At 54.6% G+C, this 22856-nt stretch overlaps 1 protein-coding gene across 1 annotated transcript; it reads right to left on the reverse strand.

The window, feature by feature from the left end:
• Positions 1 to 1196: 1196 nt before the first annotated feature.
• Positions 1197 to 21926, reverse strand: SLC4A8 (solute carrier family 4 member 8). Its single transcript, XM_042796914.1, is given in 26 exon segments — positions 1197 to 1639; positions 1888 to 1992; positions 2513 to 2610; positions 3006 to 3143; positions 3243 to 3416; positions 3958 to 4026; positions 4793 to 5044; positions 5636 to 5773; positions 5775 to 5798; positions 6153 to 6266; positions 6901 to 7062; positions 7962 to 8067; positions 8170 to 8415; positions 9320 to 9453; positions 9591 to 9765; positions 10236 to 10327; positions 10503 to 10649; positions 11152 to 11239; positions 11607 to 11764; positions 11898 to 11986; positions 12363 to 12551; positions 13497 to 13657; positions 13872 to 14007; positions 14126 to 14260; positions 14958 to 15039; positions 21735 to 21926. Coding segments are annotated over 25 exon segments (3240 nt in total). The 5' UTR covers positions 21780 to 21926; the 3' UTR covers positions 1197 to 1639; positions 1888 to 1904.
• Positions 21927 to 22856: the final 930 nt, after the last annotated feature.

Consider the following 22856-nt stretch of genomic DNA (forward strand, 5'->3'; position numbering starts at 1 on the left):
GGTGCGCTTCACTGGCTCGATGCTCCCACCCCCACGGGAAATCACGTTTATTTTCCAAACGGTGGAGAGATCGGGGCTCTCCTCCACCCCGACCTCTTCTCTCCGGGCAGGGGGAGAGGGCCGGTCGCGGCAGCAAGCGCAGCGCCATGCCGGGAGCCAGGCCCAGGAAGGCAGCGGGGACCGGGCGCGCAGGAGCAGCGGCAAGAAAACGCGGGCTCGGCCCCTTTCCCTGCCTGCAAGCCTGTTGGGTTTGCCCCCCGCCCTTTCTGAAGAGCTAAACCAGCTGCCTCCTGCCCCCGAGCAGCGCTGGCCGCGGCCCAGCCACACTGTGCAAACCCCATCCCGTCAAAACCGCCTGACGGGGGGCCCTGCTGGGCGCCGAGCTGCTCTCCTGCGTACAGAGCAAGTTTCTCTTCTCTTGCCCCCCACCCCGTGCAAGGGAAACAGCTTGCTGTTGGCACCCGGGGCTGGGCTGATGCCCGAAAAGGCTCCCGCCGCGCTGGGGCGAGCCGAGGGCAGGGGGGCTCGTGCGCCCGTCCCAGCCGGGCGCTGGGCGCCAGCAGCGGGTGCTGAGCCCCCAGCAAGGGGCCCGTTTCTGCTGGGCTGTCCTCCTCCAGCTCCGGGCTGCCTGGGGTGACACCGCAGCCCAGCGACCCCCCAGATTCAGGAAGAGAGGGAAAGAACCATCTCTGCTTAAGAGCTTGGTCCTGCAAAGAGGCCGGAGAAGGAAAAGGCATCTTCCCACTTCCTCCCGGCTCATCCCGCCCTGCGAGAGAAGAGACTTTGCAAGGACAGGGGTGAAGGAAAAACTCCACGGAGTCCAGGGGAGGTAAAAGGAGAGTGGAGGAACAACGGAGAGGGCAGCCCAGGGGCACAGGAGCCCCCAGCCTCACCTGGCCACTCCCAGGAGCGTGCAGTGATTTCTAAGTATTCGATTTTGATTGCTCCTTGCATTCAGTTTACATCCAGGGGACAAAAAGGTGGCATTTGTTCATTTTGCAGCTGCCTAGGCCGACGGCAGAGCCAAAGACATTAAAAAAAAAAAAAAAAAATGTAAAATTGGAGCTCAGGGAACAAGTGCCTTTCCTTCACCTTCGCCTAACAGCTGAGACCATCTCTACCTTGCCAGGCAGCGGAGGGCATCCCTCTCATACAGGAAAGAGACAGAAGAGTAAATTAAAGGTCAGCACCCCAAACCAGACCAAGAACCTGGTCGTGATGAAGAAGAAATTGGAGAATGCGTTCAATATAACAGCAAATGACTTTGTACATTCAGATTTTGTATTTGAAAAAAAAAAAAAAAATGAGAATGGAGAGGAGAAATTAGATATTAAAAAAATAGCACTGAACAATAAAGCGGTAGCAGTCCCTCTACCACTACAAAATGCAACAACACACACACATACACACGGAGGGTCAACACCGCTGAACTCCCAGTGACTGGGCCGTGCACCTCCGTTTGCTGGGCTAGAGACACCAGACGCCTGCAGCACACCAAGGACAACTGAAAACAGCTGCATGGCTTTAATGGGAATCCTCCAACTGAAAAAAGGCCGTTTCTCCCCATGTCTGCGTTGGCACATCCCTGAGTCACGTTCTCACTCCTCTCCTTCGAAGTCCATATGCCTAAACAGGAAAACTGGGGGCAGAAAGAGAAACAGAGGGAGAGCACCATCAGTGGCAGACCTGCCGGCCGCTGCCGGCTCAGCCCTGTCCGTGGGACCACCCCGGCAGAGAGGAGCTGGTTTGCGTGCCACGGTCCTGGCCGCCTGCTCCCGGGGCCGGGCCCTTTGCTCGGCATCGCCACCCAAAGCACGGGCGAGCCGCAGGCACGCGCCGTCGCTTGCAGAGCAGCACGGTCACGTTGATGGGCAATCAGTCCTTCACCTCTTTCCTCCCCGCAGTCAGAGCGTTTCTGTGTTCATGGGGAGAGCCCTCCATACGGCTGTTTTCGACATTTCATCCGAGATATTAATTTCAGAAGGATCCATCCTGCAACCGATATTTTACAGAGCAACCCGTGATTATGGGCACTGGTGCCACCAAGTGCATTTGCACCAGCCAGAGGAGCAGGGGGGCCCGGACAACCAAAGCTCAGCATAAGCACAGGAGGTTTTGCTGGCCAGGGGGGCTGGGGAGGCAAGCCCGAGAGCTGCAGAGCAGCAGCTCCAAGCCAAGGCTCTTGCTGCTGCTTAGCCCTGGAGTGGGCTCCCGAGCCACTGCTGGCACGCATCACGCCTGCAACTCCTCACTGTTAGGCATGAGCACCTCCAGCTGCCATCAAGTCCCTGATGAGGCAACTTTCTGGGGTCAAACGTGAGCTGGACAGCCCCTCTGCTTGGGGGCAGAGCCCTGCGATCACCTCCCGCGGCCCAGCCCGTACATTTGCTATTCCCACCAAGCTGACTGCTGACTTCTGTGGGATGCTCAAGAAAGATGCAAGGGGAGGAAACCATGCCAAAAGCCTTCAAACTCATCTTGCTGGAGGTCCTGGTGCCTGGTGGGGCTTTACCTGTCACTGCTTTGCTTTCGGCTCTCCGAGTCACTGGTCTTCCCCAGCTTCAGCTGAACTGAATTTGCAGCAGCAGCTTCCATCATCTTCTGGGACTCCTGATGTAAGAGGGACAAATCAAGTTCTCTGATCAAAGTGGAGGTAAGTTAAACACCCAGCAGAAACGTTGCGTGCTGCCCTCTCCTTATGACTTTTACTCCAAACATTGGGGGGAGGAGGGTGGGTTAAAAACAACAATATGAGCTAAGATTTTCAAAATCATCATCATCATAGTTATAAATGAATCATTTGAAAGATTATACCTCTATATTTAAGTGTTAATCTCACTCCTAATTTAGGGAAAAAAAAGGTTGCAATGTGAGATGCAGGCTATTAGGATCCATTTCTATTGAGTAAAGATCTTCCCCCAACATTTCAAGGCAAGTGGTGAAAGAAACAGGCAATCTCACAGCCCCAGGGAGATGTCCAGCCCCGAGCACCCAGCAAGCATTACCTCTTCTTCTTTGGCTTCATTTTTGGCATCATCCAACTTCTTCTTCTTGCTTTCTGGCATAAGGTCATCCAGAAAGCTGAGCTCTCGCTTTGAGAAGCATAAATCCATCACTTTGCGGACAAAAACGAGAGCCAAAACCTACACGAGCAAGAGGGAAGATGCGGAGAGGCTCGAGATGAGGCCACCTCTCACTCCAGCGCTGCAAACATCCCGCTGCCAGGCAGCACCGGCTCTTACCATCATGGGGAAGATGATGGCAGCCGGGGACACCTTGATGGCCCAGAGCAGGACGAGGCAGATCAGCTGGATCATGGTGAACAAATGCACCTTCCGCAAGGGGACGTGCCGCAGGTAGATGAAATCCGGCTGGTGTTTTGCCGGCATCCAGAACAGCTTCAAGCGATCAAAGAACTGCTAGAATCAAAAGTGAAATGTGGCCACTTTGGGACTGCGGAAAGTTTCCGGCTCTAGTGAGATGTGGAGGGAGTTTTCAGGATCCCGCGTGCAGTGAGAAATCCTGGATCCCACTACATTCTCCTGGGAGCAGCACCCCTTTTCCATTCACTCCATCTAAAGAACAGCTTGCCCATGAGAGCTGCCCTCCAAATTGCAATTATTCCACGCTCTTCTATTATTAGCCTTTCTTGGCCCACTGAATCCCCCAGCAAGGATTTCCACCCGTGGTAGAAACTGCCTTCCCTTTGCACTGAATTCCCCCATTTTCACAGAACCAAACTTAACCAAACCTGCCTTAAACCACGAAACAGAGTGCAGCTGAACTTGCCTGCTCCTCCCAGCCCTCTGCACCTCCCATGCCGCCACCAATCTTCCCCTTGTGCTAAATAGTCTCACTGCTTGCTTGCGGAGAGCTTTTGTCCCATGTCACTGCTTTTTTCCTGCTGCTACGGAGATCAAACACCAGGGAGCCAACACGCTGCACGCGAGCCCGTACCTGAATTCCTCTGAGCGACGACACACCCATGTAGAGAAAGACGCCATAAAGCACAGGCATTGGTATAAACTGAAAACAAAGAATGCAATCATTTATTTTTCAGTTTGCCTTTTCAGTATTACCCCTCTCTTCTACGAGCACTGCCCAAATTGCCTAAAGCTTTCCAGTTGTCACAGGGTTAGAGATGTGTCAGATTTTCACCATCACGGACTTGGTGCGTGCAAGTGAGCTAAGGCTCTGCTTTAGGCTGAACCTTTGAGTGACCTTTCATCAGCGTAATCCCCTTTTCCAGGAAGGTTAGAGGAAAAGAGGTGATTTCACCTGTGATATCATATACCACATTCTGTGTCAGCAGAAAACCATTTCTACATATTCTTGTGGCAACAGGAAACAGCGGCCTGCCTCCTTTTAGCCTAGAGATGAGATTCCTTTGTGTAAGGAAGCCCATGGGGATGAGGTCAGTGTGTTTGGCTACTGGGAACGGCTGTTCTGGGGCATTTGGGGGAGCAAATTGCAACTGATCAAGTGCCGCCTGTTCAAAAGAGAGCAGATGTACTGGTCTGAATATGCAAACTGTAACCCATAAACATTGGTGGGCCTGAAAGACGCCTGAAAATTAAACCAGTTGTGCTGCTTGCTTGCCGCGAGCCCACCAAACTGGGGTCTGGATGGCTGAAAAGCCTAATCAAGGCTGGTTCCCTCAAGGCTGGTCAAGCCCCAAGGTTTGGCATCACCTCCTCCACTCCACAACCACTCAGTCCTGGAGAGAGGGGACCCCTTCTGTGTAACCTCCAAAAAGCTCATGGTGGTTGGGTGCTTTGCGTTTTCCTCTTACCTTTAACACAGAAGTGAAGAAGACAGAGCAGCCCATGAGCACAAAGATCATCAGGCCAGTGACTCTCTGCTCTCGTATCCCCAAGAACTTGGGTTGTTCTCCTGGAGCTGAGCAGTCAGACTCTACTTTGAGGCTGTTCACGTGGGTGATGGACAGGACGGTCGCAGCTACAAACCAGGGCAGCCCCATCACAGAACACACCCCGAGCATCACGGCCACCATGAAAAGGTCCAGGTGGTACCCGCATCCTTTCTGCAGGGAGCAAAACAAGAAACAGCATCCCACAGCACAGGGGCAAGGACAACGTCACAAGTTAGACTCAAACCCTACTTGAGCACAAGTCAACTTCTTGAAATTTAAACAAGAATTGGAAACAATCAAGGATGTATCCAGCCTTTGCACAAGCATCTTGCATCAAAATCTGGCAGGAGTTCAGGACAAAGTGGATTTGGGGAGTCTGTGCAATATCTCCTTCTTCCAAAAAAATACCTACTATTTCTTTCATTCATAAAGGAATTTCCATGACTTGCAAGTAAGATGTGATTCTCAGTTATCTCTGGCAGCGCATCAAAACAATTTGTTCCCACATCCACTGCTGATGTTTTAAAACAAAAGCATGCCTCTGTATTGCTCTAAGACTAATTTGCAGCTCCAAAAGATTGCTCATTTGAACTCCCCTGTCATTTGCTCCCTGCGTCATCATTACTCCAGGAGGGCATCCTGCCACACAGCCTGACTTTGTCCCACAGCAATTCCTTCCCAAAGCATTTGGAATAGGAGCTTCTCCCCATCCCTGCAGCCTGGAGTGGGTTGGGGATGGGGTCATCTCTTGCAGCCCCGTACCTTAAGCCTGTGCTCCTTCCTGTTCACAATAACGGCAGTGATCTGCTGGTCCATGAAGATCAAGATGGTGCAGAGCAGAGCTGGGATGAGCGCAGCCAACACCGTCCACCAAGGGTTGGGTCCTATGGGGTTGATGAATCCACCCGCGGTCGTCTCTGGTAGGCTGCGACAAGGCACACACATCAACATCATCCCCCAGCCCAGCCACTTCACTACCTTTGATTTACCCCTCCCTGCCTGGGTCAGAGCATCTCCCAGCCCTGGCTTCACGTCACCCTCTCCCGTGGGTTCAGCAGTGCCAGTGTCCTCTTTGCAAGCACCTACAGAGACTTCTCCTGGAGGTATCTAGTTTGGGAGCTGTCTTCTTGTTTCCAGAAGGAAACGATGCACTCGGAGGTGGAAGAATAGATGTTCCCACTAGCAGCATCTCCTCCAGAGTCAGCCCTGTCCTGCCCCAACATCACCTTCTGGCATGCCCAAGGGCTGGAACCAGCTCCATGCCAAAACCCCCCAGTACCTTGAACATGTGGGGGACATGGAGCTTTGGCGATGGGATCCCAATCATGAAGTCCATGAGCACCATGACGACGATGGTGAGGAAAACAGCAAAGTCGCTTACTGTGGACCGTACCTGGGGCAAGAAACAAGACCTGACAGGGGCGTCGCAAACAGGGCCCTAACAGGAGATGGAAAAGTTGGGAACATCAACAACACGGAGGCTGGTTAACAAAACCCCATCACTCTGAGGACACGCAGCCAAGCAACCTTGGTTACACACTGCTGCTGTGTTTGTCCCTGGGAGATCTGGTGTCAGACAATAAAAAAAAGTTTAATTAGGTGGAAAAGGGCTGTTTGAATTCAAACTTTAAAAAAAAAAAAATTAAAAAATAAGGAAAGAGTTATCTGCCACTGCAGTCACACTCACAGCTAAAATAGGAATAAGGCACCGAGGCATCATCTGTTCCTCATTTGAATCAACCTTCCCCTGGAGCACATAATGCACAGAAGGTGAGAAAAAAATCCCAAACTTTGGAAAACCTGATTTTTCACTGCCTGAGCAAAAAATTCGCTCTGGGGAGGTCACAAGGCAGATCAGTGCTATGATCTTTTGCACTCACGGAAATGAGTGAGCTGATGGAGAGCTTGGCCTTCAAGGTCAGCGTTTCCCAGGTTCACCAAGCGGTGCCAAGTACTGCTCAGTGCTCCAGGAGGCCAGTTTGGGAAGTGACTGTGGGGACTGCTGCTGGCCACCATCTTCTACTTACTCTGGTTGGGAAGTAGCGGCTGGTTTTGAACTTCTTCAGTAAGCTCGACAGCAGAAAGGTGGAGAAGAAGAGGATGCAGCACCAGAAGAGGACATTAGGCGCGTAGGGGCCATTGCGTCCACAGGCAGGTCCCCGAAACTCTCCATGAAAAGACCGACATTCCTGGAGAAACAGAGTGTCGGGACACACAGGCAGTTCCCACGCAGCAAGGAAACCTCAGATAACTAAGGGGGGTTGGGGATCTTGGTCCGAGATCCATGCCCTTGTGACTGCTGCTGCAGATTTATAGTTAATGAGCAGCAGCAGCTGAACGAGTGACACAGAGCTGCACAGAGGAGAGTGGAGAGATGAGATGTGATGGGACACCGTAACACAGACCCGTGGCATGTTCTCCACTGGAACGGCAGGTAACCGTGGCTGAAGAAATGCCAGAGGGGAAGGAAACGCTGGAAAATCTCGGGGAACGGGAAGGAGGGCTAAGGCAACCATGGCAGGAAAGAAGAGACTAATCATCCCTTCCCCGTGGAGGCCTCACAGAACCTGGCCAAGAGGGGCTGATGATGTCCCGAAGAGCCTCCCGTCCTCTGCCTGGGCTCTGCTTCCAGCAGCAACAGCCCAAGAGTCTGCCCAGGCATGCAGATTTGTGCACATACCTGCAGACAGCACTGAACAAGAAAGCAAGGCCTGGACTTATTCGGAACCAATTAAGGAAGCCAATTACTACCTGCAAGCATGAACTTTAGTCCTCCAACTGCTACAAAATAAAACCACTCACTTATCTTTGCTCACGGTCAGCAATACTGTCCAGCAACAACCTTGAGGAGGACAGGAGAGACATCTCCCACTGCGTTAGGGACAAGGTGGACTGCAGAAGGTGGACTCTCTTTCCCAGGACCAAGTGGCTTAAAACCACACGTTGGATTTAAGCACTGACTTTCCAGAGCAGCTCTGGCCCAGTTTGAAGCCCATCACCACCTGAAGGGCTCTGACCTTTGCAGCACGCGAATGCCCCTTGGGCCCCATGGCCGCGGCACGAGGAAGCAGTGGCTCGGGGCACTTACAGTCACTGTGAGGTTTTCCCAGGCGATGTCAGACACGTTGATCTTGTTGCTCTCCCAGAAGCGCAGGGTTTCATTGCTGGGGCGGGTCGGTGCCTCGCACTTACAGCTGGGAGGAGAGAAGCCAAGTCAGGGATCAGGGCAAGGCCGCGGAGGTGCAGCCCTGAGCTCCTGCCAAGGGGCAGACATGGTTTTGGAGGAAAAAACCCACTAGTAGGTGGTGAGCAAGTCGAGCTTGCTGTGCATGTGCACAGGGTAGGTCTCTCGCAGGTGACTCAGCTTCTCCAGAGCCTCGTAGATGAAGATGATGCAGATGAGGGAGGCAAAGGCTTCTTCAGTGAAGCGGGTGATGTAGCACACCAAGGAGCTGGCGTCGGTGGCCACCAGCACGATGCAGAAGAAGGCAGTCCACAGCCCGATGCACGCCCGCAGGGAGAGATAGGAGAGCGTGTAGTCCCTGGGAAACCAAAATAACAGGAGGGGTGAAAAAGTCAGGCACGAGGCTCCGAGCCGTGCCTGCCTGCGGGGAAACCTGGGAGCGATTTAGGAGCGTGTCCAGGCTGCGGAGGGTCAGGGCAGTTCCCATGGACATGGACAGCCAGCCTCGGGGCTGCGGGGCAGGCTGGGAGTCTTCGGGAGGAGTGGCCAATTATTTCATTATCGTTATTAGACAGTTATCTTGTGTTAACACCTTGGAGGCTAACTGAGGTCAGGTCCCTGGTGTGGAAGGTGGTGTTCTCCCACATCACCCCGATGCCTTAACTCTGAAACCAGCGGGTTTTGCACCCAGCCACCTGCCACTAGCTAGCTGGGGCTTAATAATAAATTTCATTGCAATAAGTGTGGTTCATCTCACATTAAAGTCACCACAACAAAAGGACTGTCATGGAAAATATCCATTTCACATGAAAAGCTACTACTTTTCCAGTAAAATCATCAAAACTCTAAGTATTTCAGCAGAAAACTATTTGGCTATTTAGGCAAAATATATTTCCACTGCCAGCAAAAACTGCACTAAAAAGTGCCTGCTTGGGTACTCAGAGGAAAGAAAATCCTTCCCAAACCAGAATGGTCTCATCTTCCTTATGCAGCCCATCTTGGGCATCCACATCCCTGGGGTGGTTCCTCCTCCTGCTACTATGCTTTAACCCTAGAAACCCCAAACGAACCATTCCATCTTTCAGAGACTGAGGGCTCTTGCATCTTCACGTACTAAAGCAGCAGCGTACAATGTCTCTGGCACTGAAGACCATGTAAATCTAACAACTACCACCAAGACAGATAGAAGAAAAACACATTTTCTCCAACACTGCCACCATCTGAAGGCTCTCACAGCCCCCAGCCGTGACAGGCAGCCTTACTTGCAGAACTTGTAGAGGATCTTCTCAAACACAAGGACGGGTCCGGTGCTGCCCAGGATGGTGAGAGGTTGGCCAGCAAAGAGGGAATACACCACGCCAGTCAGGGATGCGCCCAGCAGAGACTCCATAGCACTCTGTCCGGGGAAGAGAGGCAGCCATCAGCAAATAAATCATGAGGGGAAAAAACAAAGCCAAAGCATATTCAGTGCAGCAAGGACTTCTGCATGAGTTTCATCCTCCCCCATGCCACCCAACCCAGAGAGGTGCTCACTATGTGGCCATGGGTCGCCTCCCCCAGCAGCCCCCCAAAGGTGATGACGGGGGACATGCAGGCACAGTAGAGGAAGAGGAAGGACGCCAGACACTGCAGCCTCAGACCATCCCGAAAGTCGCTCCAGAACCACGGGGCTTTCCGCTTCACGTCCAGGATCAAACCTCCAAAGAGCCTGGAGGAAGGAAAAATAAATAGACTGTTCTCGTGGAAGAGCACATGGAGTTTGCTTTGCTGCAGAAGGGCCAGCACAAGCACTGCTAGAAGGAAGCACTCCCCTTCTCTCATTTTATACCCAGTAGAAAAGGAGGCATGCAAAAATACCCAACAAAAACAACAAGGGCCCAACCTGAGAGCCCATCCCCTCCGACTGCATCAGCCCCTTGCCTTGAGAAGCAGCAGAGCTCTCCCTGGAGGTATTTATACATCTGCTTCCACCCCAAATCAGGAAAACCTGTGTGCAGTGATGCTGTGGCTGAGCCCAGCTGCCCAGATCTGCCCCCTGCCCAGCCCAGGGGACCAAGCCAGTAATGTGGAGCCCCTTCACTCAACCAGCTAACCCCAAACACCTGCTAGAAGGGAAGGTGCCTGCTCCGATTTGAGAGGCAAATGGAAAGAAAACCACCAAACTGTTAAAGCTCACACCTCCCTGTCCGCTGCAGCTCAGGACCACTGTGTTTCTCTGGCTTGCTGTGAGAAGCACTGTCATTGAGAGCTCCTGGCATCTTCCTTTTTTGCTGTTGAAATGGAAGATAAAGATATGGATTTGGAACCCCTGGCTTGTTCTGCTCCTGCCCTGGGTCTGTGACTGTGTCACACTGAGCCCTTGGGAACTCGGGCCCCTGGAGAGCATCCCCAGGCGGGCTGCGTCCTGCCCGTCCCCCTCGCGCCTCCCTCCGCCGCAGCACCCACCTGCGAAGGGACGTTTTTCGGGGGCTCGATTCGGATCGAAGGATCCCACTCTCCTGGAGGCAAGACCGTGACCTGATCCAGGAACTCATCGATGCCGGCCACGAGGTCAGCCTGGTTCTTGGCTTTATAGGCAACGTCATGGAAAACCTGCCGATAGGAGACAAGCTGGTGAGAGGACAAACCCATCTCGGATGACCCGACCCATGCAATAAGCCCTTGGCTAAACGCAAGACAACTTCCCCCCGATTTCCAGCTGGAAATGCCAGGAAATATTCGCCCAGAAGGAAAAATCTGTGCATCCTGGTATCTGTCATCATCTGCACGATGTCCCCATCCCCACGGCACGCCGCAGCCTTTTGCTTCAAGAGCAGGAGAAGATTTCCTGGCCCTCACAATGCCAGCACTGCGACAGCGTGCCGGGGACCCCAGAGAGAAGGACGAGGAGCAGGATGCACCCGGCTGGGATTTCAGCCTCCAGGATGGGGGGTGATGCAAATGCGCGTGGTCGCTTTGGGGTGAGAACGAGGGGTGGGCTGTTTGGAGAGCTGCGGGCAGCGTGGACAGCAAATCCTCCTCCTCACGACTACAGAGACAGGGAGAGGTGCAGGAAGCCAAAAAGGACGCGGACGTATCTCTTATCTTGTCGCACCTCGTCCGTCATGATAGTAGCCATGGACCTGCCGATCTCATGGTACTGCTGGGCTTTTCCTTCTGGTCCAAGCAAAACAAACAGGAACCTGGGCAAGAAAATTAAAGTGAGAGAGGAGAACATGCCCTTGCTCAGCGGGCACCCAAAGACATCCCCGGGAGCTCCAAGCCCAGAGCACAGCTCGAAAGGGAACGCATAGGTTCACTGACTCCGCGGTGATTTTGAAATTCATCAGAACCTCCTGCAGATTGAATTTTTGGGTCACCTTTCCTTAAAATTGGCCAATTGGTTTCAAAAATAGAGCAGGGAAGGGAGAAACAACAGTGAGGAGATGTGAGTAGGAGAAACATGCTCCTGCTGGCCACATTCCCTTGGGACACCAAACTGATCCATGTAATGTACTGTTGTTTTCTGGTTTGCGTTTTTAATAAAAACCTTGTGGTTCTCATTCAGACCTTGTTGGGATGGGAACTTCCGTCATGCCTGAGAGGAGGACAGCCGGGGTCAGGCGGACAAATGCCACGATGGGCTGCTGAAGGAAATCCAGCTCTCCTACGAGCACGTTGGACGCTTCAGCCCCAGCAGGAATTTTCTTCATGAAGTGCAGCTCCGCCTGGGCACGACAAGTGATTTTTCAGGCAATTACCCCAAAAGTAAAGCCCACAGCACTCTGCAGCACACTCTGCAGCCAAGTTTGCAGGAGCAAATCGGGCCCTCAAGGCGTACAAAAGCTATGGGTGTCTCACCTTGCTTAAATCCATTGCACCGGTCTCATGGTTCACCCCATTTTTAGCTTCTGCAGTGGTGGCAGGAGGATGAGGGGTGAGTGTTTGGGCTGGTGGGAAAAAGTCAGACACTCAGAAAAATGGAAAAAGAGCAATTGGGACACTTCTTCTTTGTCAGGAATAGTCTAATGGGGCCAAAGCCCAGCAGGAACCCTCACCTGAGTCCAAAGGCCAACAAAAAACTCACTTGGGGCCAAAGCAGGGAAGGAACCATCACCTGCGGCCAAAGCCCTGCAAAAAACCTCACGTAGGGCCAAAGCCAGGCAGAACCCTCATGCAGGGGCAAAGCACTTCCAAAACCCTCACCTGGGGCCAAAGCCAGGCAGGAACTCTCACCTCAGGCCAAAGCCCTGCCAAAACACTCACCTGGGGCCAACCACCCGCAAAATCCCTCCCCCGGGCCCACGGGCTGGCAGGGACCCTCACCTGGCTTGTCGAGGGGGTGCGGGTCTGGCTGTTTCTTGCTCACGTCAGCGAATGAGCGGACAATGGGGAGAAGGTTGTTTCTTTTCTTCTCGTTCTGATGGTGATGCTTCTTCAAAAGGACCTCCCGAACTTTCGCTCGCGTGCCCTCGTCAAACTCTGTAGACTGTTCTTGCTGGCCCAGGATCATATCTGCGGGAGGCAAAGGGAAATGAAGCCATCGCAGCAGGAACCAGCCCCAGTCCCGACCCCCGAAGCCCCTGGGGAAGGCTGTGCCACCCGGGATACCCTAACGCGGGCTCAGCCTTGCTTAGCAAGACATTTTATCACAATTCAGCCTTTGCAGCAAAAGCAAGAATTTTCTTTTGCTAAACAACATTATCAAAGTGCTCATTCATCACTCTGCTAAGGTAATTATATCCCATTCTACATAATGCAATTTTCTTGCCCAATCTGGCCTTTCTGTCTGACTCTACACATTTAACCAAATTATGAACAATCTATAGCACAGACTTTCCCCGAGTTTCTTTGTCCAATCGACCGCAATTTGCTGAGCCCAGGGAGAAATGCACTAAGAGCAGCTCCAACTTCTCCCGCTCTTGATAGGGCTGAATGGAGACCTGCCAGTCAAAGGTAATTTCTCCAAAGCTGCTTTTTCAATTAACTTCAATAAACTTCACCACAGAAGTACACTGCATGGTGATCTGCCAGATAAACTCTGCCTTTAAAACTCTTAAATGCTGGATGTTAAGGCAAAAAAAAAAAAAAAAAAAAAAAAAGAATGTGAGGAAATGGCTTGTAATAAATAGTTTATATGAGGAGATTCAGCTCTTATGCAGACCCTATATTTCTAAGAGCAGCCTGCTGAGCCCTGACACACACTCATTTGGGGCTGGAGAATGTTCTCTAATCACTTCTCTAGCCCCACAAACTGCTTTCAGAAGGGTTCCGTATAGGGAGAACATTTGGCGTGACTGTTGCACGCCCAGTCTACACCTGAAAAAGAACTCCTGATTTCAAAATACAGTGGGACTTCTGGAAAAGGACGTGCCATTGGGGCAGGGTAGGATTTGGAGTGAACCGCACTGCGGCAAACCGAGCTTGGCCATTCCTGGAGGGGTGCGGCACCCACGGTACCTGCAATCTCTTCGATGCTGTTGGCACCAATGTCCAGCAGCACCGTGCCGTTGAGGATGCAGCTCCTCAGCTCAAAGAGGCTGTGCAGGGACAGCGTGGCCACGTAGGGCTTGCTCCAGCGCTCGCCGCCGTCTTCCACGTCCTCCTCAAACTTCAGCCACCTGCGGGCAGCAGACACCATCAGCCCCCTTGCGAGAAAACCGCCCCAGCTCCGCAGCCCCTTGGGTAGAGCTGTGGGGTGGCAAGAGGAGAAGGCTCCTCGCAGCGGCACCTGCAGCTGCCAAAGCCTCGCCTGCCGGCGAGCAGACAGCAGAGCCCATGGGCACTGTCAGCACGGGGACTCCTCTGCTACCACAGCCGGGAGCAGAGATTTACCTTGCCGTTTCCTTCCACTCGGCATCTTCACCCTCTTTCACACAGATCTCATCCAGCTCAGTGAACAAGTCATGGGGGACGTGTTGCTCGTCCTCCTCAGTCCCGAGGATGAACTGCACCCGCTGGGACGGGGTGTCTGGGGGCAGAAGACCAAGCCTCGTCCCATTACTAGATAGCCACACGGACCTGCGTGCAGAAGAACCACGCGCCCACAAAGCCCCGAGGGGTTTAGTGAGCACCACGGTGGGACTTACATTGGCAGTCCTGCTCTGTGGGGGCAGAGTCCTTCTCCCGGTCCCGTTTCCGATGCTTCTGGCTGTGGGGCCGGTGGTGCCGGTGGCTCTGCCTCACCAGCGGCATCCGCACGCCCACGTACAGGGTCCGGTGGCCTGTGAAAAAGCAGCATTTCCAGCACTCCTGGTAATGCGGGGATGGCTGATGCAGACGCCACGGCTAAATCAGTGCAGCCATCCCAGGAAGAAACACCAACGACTCACATTATTATTTTCACTGAATCCCTGAGCATCACAGAGCTGTCTTTTCTCCCAAGCCTGTTTTACTCAAGCTTTGCAACAACAGAGCAACAACAAGCGATGGCTCCCGGTCATCTAAAAGTGCCCTGAAAGTATCAAACCTCTTCCTAAATTCCAGCTTCGGCTGGTCAACACTCAGACTTTCTCATTAAGCAGCAACAGAAGGTAATTACTTTTAAAATCTTTGTACGACACAAGGTGATGAGAGAAGATCAAATCAGGCCCAGGATAAATCACAGCCCCGCGTCTGCAGCCGTCAAACTATTCTCCCGACCTCTCCAGGCCGGGAGCAGCTGCTGCAAGAAAACAAGCCGTGAATTATCCAGCCCCGTGGCAAAAACTCACACCGTGGCCTCCACGCGGGCTTTTTCCCTCTGTTTAAAAAGCCGTAACAGTCAACAATGTGCAAATACCTGTGCTGCTTTATTAACAAGCACGGCACGTTTCGCTGCGCCTGAGGGGACACCGGGCAAGGGACGTTGTGGTGACTTTGTGCAGCGGGAAGAGGCGCTGGGCTGGTGGCCCCTCTCCCAGGATCCCAGCAGAGACTCACCTTCCAACTCCTCCTTCTCATAGTGAATATTGACAACGTTGCTCACTCGTCCCCGGTCAATCACCGCCTCTTCGTCATGTCTCTGTTCAGCAGTGAGAAGAAGGGAAAGGTTGGTGCTGGCTGTGTAGAGCTCCTTACGTCCCCCCAGCCATCACCCACCCCTGCCTCCACGCAAGTCCACGAGGTCTCTGTGTGTCTCCTCCGGGCACAGCCCTGAAAACACGGGCTTGGAGGAGCTTTTTCTTCCCATACCCAAATGAGACAGCCCGTGACAGCACCTATAATGTGTGCAGTGTGAGTCGGGAATTATTTACTACAAGGGGAGAGGCCAGAGGGTTTCAGACCTGAAAAACAAACCTCCTGCTTCATTCTTGCAGATTCTTTCTAGAAAAAAAAAAAAAAAAAAAAACCAACAAAAAAGCAGGGATTTCCAAACTGGGGGGGGGGGGGGAAATAAAAAAAAAAAAAAAAAGGCAAAACCCCAAAACAACCCTGCACTTTTTGTCACAGCAAGTTTCAGTCACCGAAGGCAATACCTGCAGGACTCACTAGATGGCACTTGGCCACAGGACATGGCCACCACCAACCTCCAAGGGCCCTCAAGAACCTGCAAGGACGAAGTTTAGTTTCATCTTCAGCCCAAGGAGGCTCAGGCTTCCCTCGCTGCAAGCATACTTTCCACCAAAAACGTGTTTTTCCTCCTTGCCAAAGCCAAGGGCTGAGAGCTAGCGCCCTCCTCGCCTGAAACAGCCCTGGCTGCGCCGCAGGAGGAGCCGCTGTGCCGTAATAACCGCAGGAAACCGCAGGAGCTCTGTCTCGCTGCTCCTTGCCCCTTGCCAGCAGGGCTGGGGAAGGGGCTGACCGGGATGGCCACCTTCAAAGCAGTAAAAACCCAGCCACGTCTCACACTTGACTTGTAACCGCAGCTTTGAAAGGGCCTCCTGGCAACACTTGATCTCTTTTTTTCCCCTCTTTAGGCTGAACTTTTCATCACTGCGCGTGTCCTGAATATAAAGGAAATGCAGCATGTCCACTCTGTTTCTCCTTCCTTGCCTCCATGGACAGTAACTAACCCAAGAAAACCAAAATCTCTTCACCCATGCAAAGAAAAACTCTGCAATGCCCAAACACCCCTTTGTTTTCATCAGGCTTCAAATTATTCCTTTATTGAAGGCACAAAGGGGAAGGCTTGGGACTACTGAATTCCCAAGGTTGGGCCTTGCAAGCCTGTTGCTGTCATCACAGTGACCAAAACCGATTCAAATAAAAAAAAAAAAAATACACCGAGATTCACAGCCAGTTGCTCAATTTCTGAAATTAAGTTTGAAGATCAAAATACCAAGAAACCTGGGGAAACCTGCAGGGCTGTTGGACAAAATTCAAGAAGCAAGAGCTACACTGTGCACCCCATAATCAAAGCTGTAGTTTTCAAGTAAAACTTCAAATGCTGCGCCGGCACAGGCTGCCTGTTGCACTAATAACAATGCACTAGCCATGAAGTGTTGAGCGAATAAATAACATTTTATGATTTAAGCTGCAAACACTAACGAGAATCTGCTTTTTACCCTCCAAATTCCTGCTTCCACTGAATAGCATCGCTCGCCACTGTGCGGCAGTGATGCTCGGGAAGGCACACACCTCGCAGTCACTGGGTAATTTGACGAGCAGGAGGAGCAGACGCTCCTGTCTGGCAATGAGTGTGCTGGTCCCTGAGTACTAATTTCAGAGCTGACTTGTTGCTGCCTCCCTGGCAGCTCCCAGGACTCACCCACGTTACCCAGCAGCCGGATTATCGCGCGCTGGTGGCTTTCCTGTCCCCTCTCCGGTAACAGCCTCTGCCACCCTCCATCCCTGCTGAGCAACGCATCCTGCTGCCCTCTGGATTTGCCAGAAAAACCCCAAACCCCAGCCTCAGGAAGGGCACGGGACAAAAGGGCTTAATAAAATCAAAATTTAAAACGCAACTGAAATAAAATCACAATCCCAAGCCTGTTACGTGGGTATCGGAGAGGGAATAAATGGAGTGATTTGACAAGTTGTGGCAATCCTGTGAAGTTCCCACTGAGCAGGTGCCGTCTTCTGTGTCAGTGACCAGCTGGAGGGCACGGAGCTCTGCCTGGGGATGGGTGACGAGCCGACCGAGAGCCTGTAGGTCAGGGTTGAAGGGAGGGCAGGGACGGGAGGTGTTATAGTGGGGGTCTGCTCCAGGACACCCCAGCGGGGTGACTGAGCAGGTGGGGCCCCTACAGACAGATAGCAGCGCCCTGGTCCTCACGGGGACTTCAGCTACCTCAGTGCCTGTTGGAGGGACAACACAGCGGGGCGTAAGCAACCCAGAAACACACTGATGATAAATTCCTTCCCCGAGTGATAGAGGAGCCAACAGAGAGGTGCTGTGCTGGACCTTGTTCTCACCAAGGAGGGGCTGGTGGGGAGTGTGACGCTCAAGGGCAGCCCTGGCTGCAGTGACTACGAAGTGGTGGAGGTCAAGATCCTCAGGGCAGCGAGGAGGGCGCACAGCAAGCTCGCTACCCTGGACTTCAGGAAAGCAGCCTTTGGCCTCTTCAGGGCTCTGCTCGGTAGAGTTGCACGGGACAAAGCCCCGGAGGGATGAGGGGCCTGAGAAAGCTGATTAATATTCAAGGATCACCTCCTCCAAGCTCGGGAGTGATGCATCCCAACAAAAAGGAAGTCAGGTAAGAACGCCAGGACGCTTCAGGGTTGGACAAGATGATCCTGGACAAGCTCAAACACAAAAAGGAAACCTACAGAGGGTAGAAGCAAGGACAGGGAGCCTGAAAAGAGTAGAGAAACTGTCCGAGCAGCCAGGGATCAGGTTAGGAAGGCCAAAGCCCTGATAGACTGCCCAGGGACATTAAGGGCAACAAGAAAAGCTTTTATAGGTACATCAGTGATAAAAGGAAGACTAGGGAAAATGTAGGTCCTCTCTGGAAGAAAACAGGAGACCTGGTTACCTGGATATGGAGAAGGCTGAGGTACTCAGTGATTTTTTTGCCTCAGTCTTCACCAGCAAGTGCTCCAGCCACACCACCCAGGTCACAGAAGGTAAAGGTGGGGATGAGGAGAATGAAGAAGCACCCAGTGTAGGACAAGATCAGATCTGAGACCATCTCAGGAACCTGAAGGTGCACAAGTCCATGGGACCTGATGAGATGCATCTGCAGGTTGTGAGGGAACTGGCGGATGAAGTGGCTCAGCCACTGTCTGTCATATTTGAGACGCTGCAGCAGTCGGGTGAAGCTCCTGCTGACTGGAAAAGGGGAAACATAACCCGCGTTTTTAGAAAGGGGAATAAAGAGGACCCAGGGACCGACAGGCTGGTGGGTCTCACCTCTATGCCCAGCAAGATCGTGGAGCAGATCCTCCTGGAAGCTGCTAGGGCACATGGAAATCAGGAGGTGATTGGTGACAGCCAGCGTGGCTTCACTAAAAATTGTGCCTTACCAATTTTGTGGCCGCCTACAAGAGGGTCACAGCGTTGGGGAAGAAGGGAAGTGCAGCCGCCGCCCGCTCCCCGCCGCCCCCCGAGCTGTGCGGTGGGGGACACGCGGGGGGGCAGGGATGCCATCCCGAGGGACCTGGGCAGGCTGGAGAGGGGGGGCTGTGGGAACCTCCTGGGGTTCAACACCGCCAAGGGCAAGGGCCTGCCCGCGGGTCGGGGCGATCCCAGGACAAACCCAGGCTGGGCCCTCGAGGAGGGGATGGAGAGCAGCCCCGAGGAGAGGGGCTGGGGGGGCTGGGGGGGCTGGGGGGGGAAAACTGCCCCTGAGCCAGCCCCGTGCCCTGGGCTGCAGCCAGAGCAGGGGGGGCAGCGGGGCCAGGGGGGGGATTGTCCCCCTCTGCTCCGCTCTGGGGAGCCCCCCCTGCAGTGCTGGGGCCAGCTCGGGGGCCCCCAACAGCAGAAGGACCCGGAGCTGCTCGAGCGGGGCCAGAGGAGGCCACGGAGATGCTGGGGGGGCTGGAGCAGCTCCCCTGGGGGGCCGGGCTGAGAGAGTTGGGGGGGTTCAGCCTGGAGAAGAGAAGGCTCCGGGGGGACCCTGAGAGTGGCCTCCCAGGGCTTAGAGGGGGGACAGGGAAGGTGGGGGGGGACTCGGGATCAGGGGGTGGGGGTGGGACCAGGGGGGACGGTTTTAAGCTGAAAGAGAGTAGGTTTAGGTTATATATAAGGCAGAAATCCTTCCCTGTGCGGGGGGGGAGGCGCTGGCCCAGGGTGCCCAGAGCAGCTGTGGCTGCCCCCTCCCTGGAAGGGTTCAAGGCCAGGTTGGACGGGGCTGGGAGCCCCCTGGGCTGGGGGAAGGGGGCCCTGCCCGGGGCAGGGGGGTTGCCACAAGGTGATCTAGTTCCAACTAGTGCAAACCAGTCTGTGATTCTATGATTCTTCCAGCTATCTCCAGCACTACTTTATTTTCTGAGCTGAGCTAATCCGTCATTTCCATCCTACAAATTAATTTGCTCTAATGAACTTCCCCCTCAGCGCCGCTCGGCACAAAGGTTAACTGCCCAGCTTGCCCTGAAAGGCGACACGGGGTGTAACATAACACAGCGAAGGAAGGTGACACCGAGGTCTAATCAGTTAAAATCCCATCATGATCCAAGCTTGGATCCCCACTGCTTTTTTATTATTTAGCTTCAGAAGCAAAAATAGGAGGAAATGGGACAAGTGGGCACCTCCAGCCCTGCGGCACGATGCTCCGAGCATCCCACCACCCTTCCCTGGCCATTGCAGCATCCCAGAATCACAGCAAGCCTTGCACTGAAGGAAATGGCCCCACTCAGAACTCTCTTGGCCCTGGTTAGGTCACTCCCATGGACTCGGAGGGGTTCTTTAACGAGGAAACTGCTGGAGGAGTGAAGGATTTAATAGAGCTGTGGGGCTGTGGACCTGTGGGCTTGGGATGGGATGGAGCAGGAAGGAGAGATGCCTCTGGAAAGCAAGTTCTCCCATTCCAGCACAGGTACCAGCGCTCGCAGGTGCTTTGCCTTCCCTCTCTGCCCTTTTCCACTGCTGACAGGTGCTTGGAAAACATCAAATCCTCAAAATTGGGCTGGGAAAGGGGATGCCAAGCTCTGCATCGCTCACTTTTGAGTTTTGCAGCAGCCAAAGTTGTTCCACTTCACTATTTTCTAAGCACAAAGCTCCGGCTGGCTGCTTTGAAGCTGGTTTTGTTGGGAGGCTGAAAGTAATTATTGCTTGTAAAAATGAAATCAGAACTCGCTGGAGCAAAGGAAGAAAGCCTGTTTCGACATGGCTGCAGTGAACCCCTTCGTGTCATGAGCTCCGTGCATCCTCTCCCTGCGTCCATCTCAAGAAAACTCCATATTACTGTTTTGCTGCAATTTTTCTGTCCCAGCAGGAAGAAAGGGATTTTTGAGTGTTCTGCCTCAGTTTACCTGTCTCAGTGCAACTCCTCTGGTTAAGAAAGAAAAATCTTTTCCTGGGGAAGCTTTGGTGTAACTGAGGACGTGGAAGAGCACAAGGCAGAGGTTGAGGTCCAGCTCTGAGTCCTCCTGGTGCCAGGGGAGGCCAAAAGCATCGCTTGAGCAGGCAAACCTCACGTCCTGGCCCCCTTGTCCCACCACACACGAGCAGGACCGTCTACCGGCAGCAGGAGGGAGGATTAATGTAATTAATCTTGCCCAAAGTGTAATTAATAACTCTGATCCCGGTATTATTATGGGATGAGGGTAAGAGTGCGCATGGGGACAAACTGAGGCGATGGTGGGGGTGGAGCAGGAGACCCCCTCCTCACCCGCCTCCATTTCCATCCCGCCCGGGTGAAGCCACCGTCCCCCCGGCTCCCTCTGTTGCTATCACGGGGGTCAGCACTGTCCCCTGGGGGGACCCCTCCAGCTCCTGGGCCAGGATTGGAGCTGCTATGGGGACCCCAGTGCTTGCAAGAGGAGGGGACAGGTCTCCAGAGCCCCGAAGTGGGTCTGCGAGGGGGGGATGCAGGTCACGGCCAAGCATCACCAGGGCGTGACCGTCATCCCTTGCTGGGGGAGATGTAAATTCCTTTCTCCCTTTCCCATGAGCTGTAATTTCAAGCCCTCCCCAGGACAAGGAGATGCTGAAAGAGGGGGGAACCACCCAACTGCCTCCTGCCTGCGCCCCAGCACATCCATGCAAGTGCCTGGTGGGGACAATAGCTGAGCACCCCCCCACACCTCGGTGACTGGGTGGAGTGGGGCTCTCCGGGGAATGTGGCCTTTGTCCCCCCTCTAAAGGGCCTGCAGCATCACCAAGGGTGACATCTAGATGGGGGGGGGGGGACGACACATGGGGGGCCCAGCAGGGAACCCCCCCAACACAACAGACATCGCACAGGTGCCTTCCTCCCCTCCTCACATCCCTCCTGCACCCACCTCCAGCACCCCTCACCACCCCCGCCCCCCGCTGCGCCTCCGCCCCTCCACTTTGCCGATGCCTTGCACCCCCCCCCGCCCCTTCAGAGGCCTGGCACCCCCCTTGCACAACCCCAGCCCCCCATTTCACAGCCACCTACCCCCCCACACCCCCCCCACACACACACCTTGCAGATGCCCTTCACTCCCCTTTGCACGCCCCGTACAGCCCCCACCACGCAACCCCCTTGCAGACGCCTTGCCTCCCCCCTGCACCCCAACCCCCCCGGTCCCCCTGCCCCCCCCCGCCATCGGAAATGCCGCAGTGAGCAGCCACGGAGCATCCTCCGGCCGCACCGGCGGCACGGCCCGCCCGAGGGTACCGAGCATCCCCCCCCCGCCGCTGCCCCCCACCTGGTAGCTGAGGATCCCATCGGGCTCGTTGCTGCCGGCGGGCATGGCTGGGCCGGGGGGGGCCCGGGCACCCCCCCGGGGCTGGGGGCCAGGGGGGGCCGCAGCCGGCTGCAGCCCCGGTGCCGCTCACACCGGCTCCACCATCTCCCGGAGCCGGGGCCAAACCCCGCCCAGGGCCGGGGGGAGGCGGCGGGCGGAGGGAGGGAGGAGGCAGGACCGGGGGGGGGCCGGGGGGGCACCACCGGCGGGGGAGCTGTGGCCCCGCTTCGGCAGGCTCCCCCCGGGCCCCCACCTGCGCCCTCCTCTCGGCCTCCTCCACCATCATCTTCTTGGCCCCCTCCAGCATCACCCCCCCAATCCCGCTTCCCCACAGCATCTTAGTGCCCCCCCCCCAGAATCATCCTCCCCCGACCCCTTCCAGCATCATCTCCCCAGTCCCCCACCAGCATCACCCCCCCCAGCATCACCCCTTGATCCCCTCCAGCAGCACCCCCAGTGCACCCCCAATCCCCCTCCAGCATCCCCCCAGCATCACCCCTGATTCTCCCCCAGGACCCCCCCAGCATCACCCCTGATTCCCTCTCAGCATCCCTCCAGCTGCCCCCCCAGCATCACCCCCAATCCCCCTCCAGCATCCCCCCAGCTCCCCCCTAGCATCTCCACTGACTCCCCCCCAGCTCCCCCCTGGCCTCCTCCCGCATCCTCCCACCCAACCTGTCCCCCCCAAGCTGCCAGCGCTGCCCCCCATACCCCCCGACTCCAGCTCCAGGCAAACCCAGCTCTTGTCCTCCCAAAATCCCATTGCCCCAGCAGGAAAGGGTCAGGGACAGGGGAGGGTGGATGTTTCCCCCCCCCCCCAGTGGGCATTTTACAAAAGTCTCGACAAACACTTGAAACGCTGCTGTGCCCCGAGCAGTTGAGAGCTCTGGACAGGCTCGGCCATTTCAATTTTGTGTCCTCCACAACCCCAAAAGCATTTCATATTTTCAAGAGAAACTGAGCTCAGAAATCCCCTTCAACCACTCACGCAGGGGACTGGCAGGAAGGCTCATCCCGCTGCAGCAATCGCCCCCTTAGCCCTCCCCACTAGCCCCAGTCGCCTGGTTTTCCCCAAAAAAGGCC

The sequence above is a fragment of the Tyto alba genome, unplaced genomic scaffold (assembly GCF_018691265.1).
Source record: "Tyto alba isolate M040663 unplaced genomic scaffold, T.alba_DEE_v4.0 Super-Scaffold_23, whole genome shotgun sequence".
In the NCBI taxonomy this organism is placed as follows: Eukaryota; Metazoa; Chordata; class Aves; order Strigiformes; family Tytonidae; genus Tyto; species Tyto alba.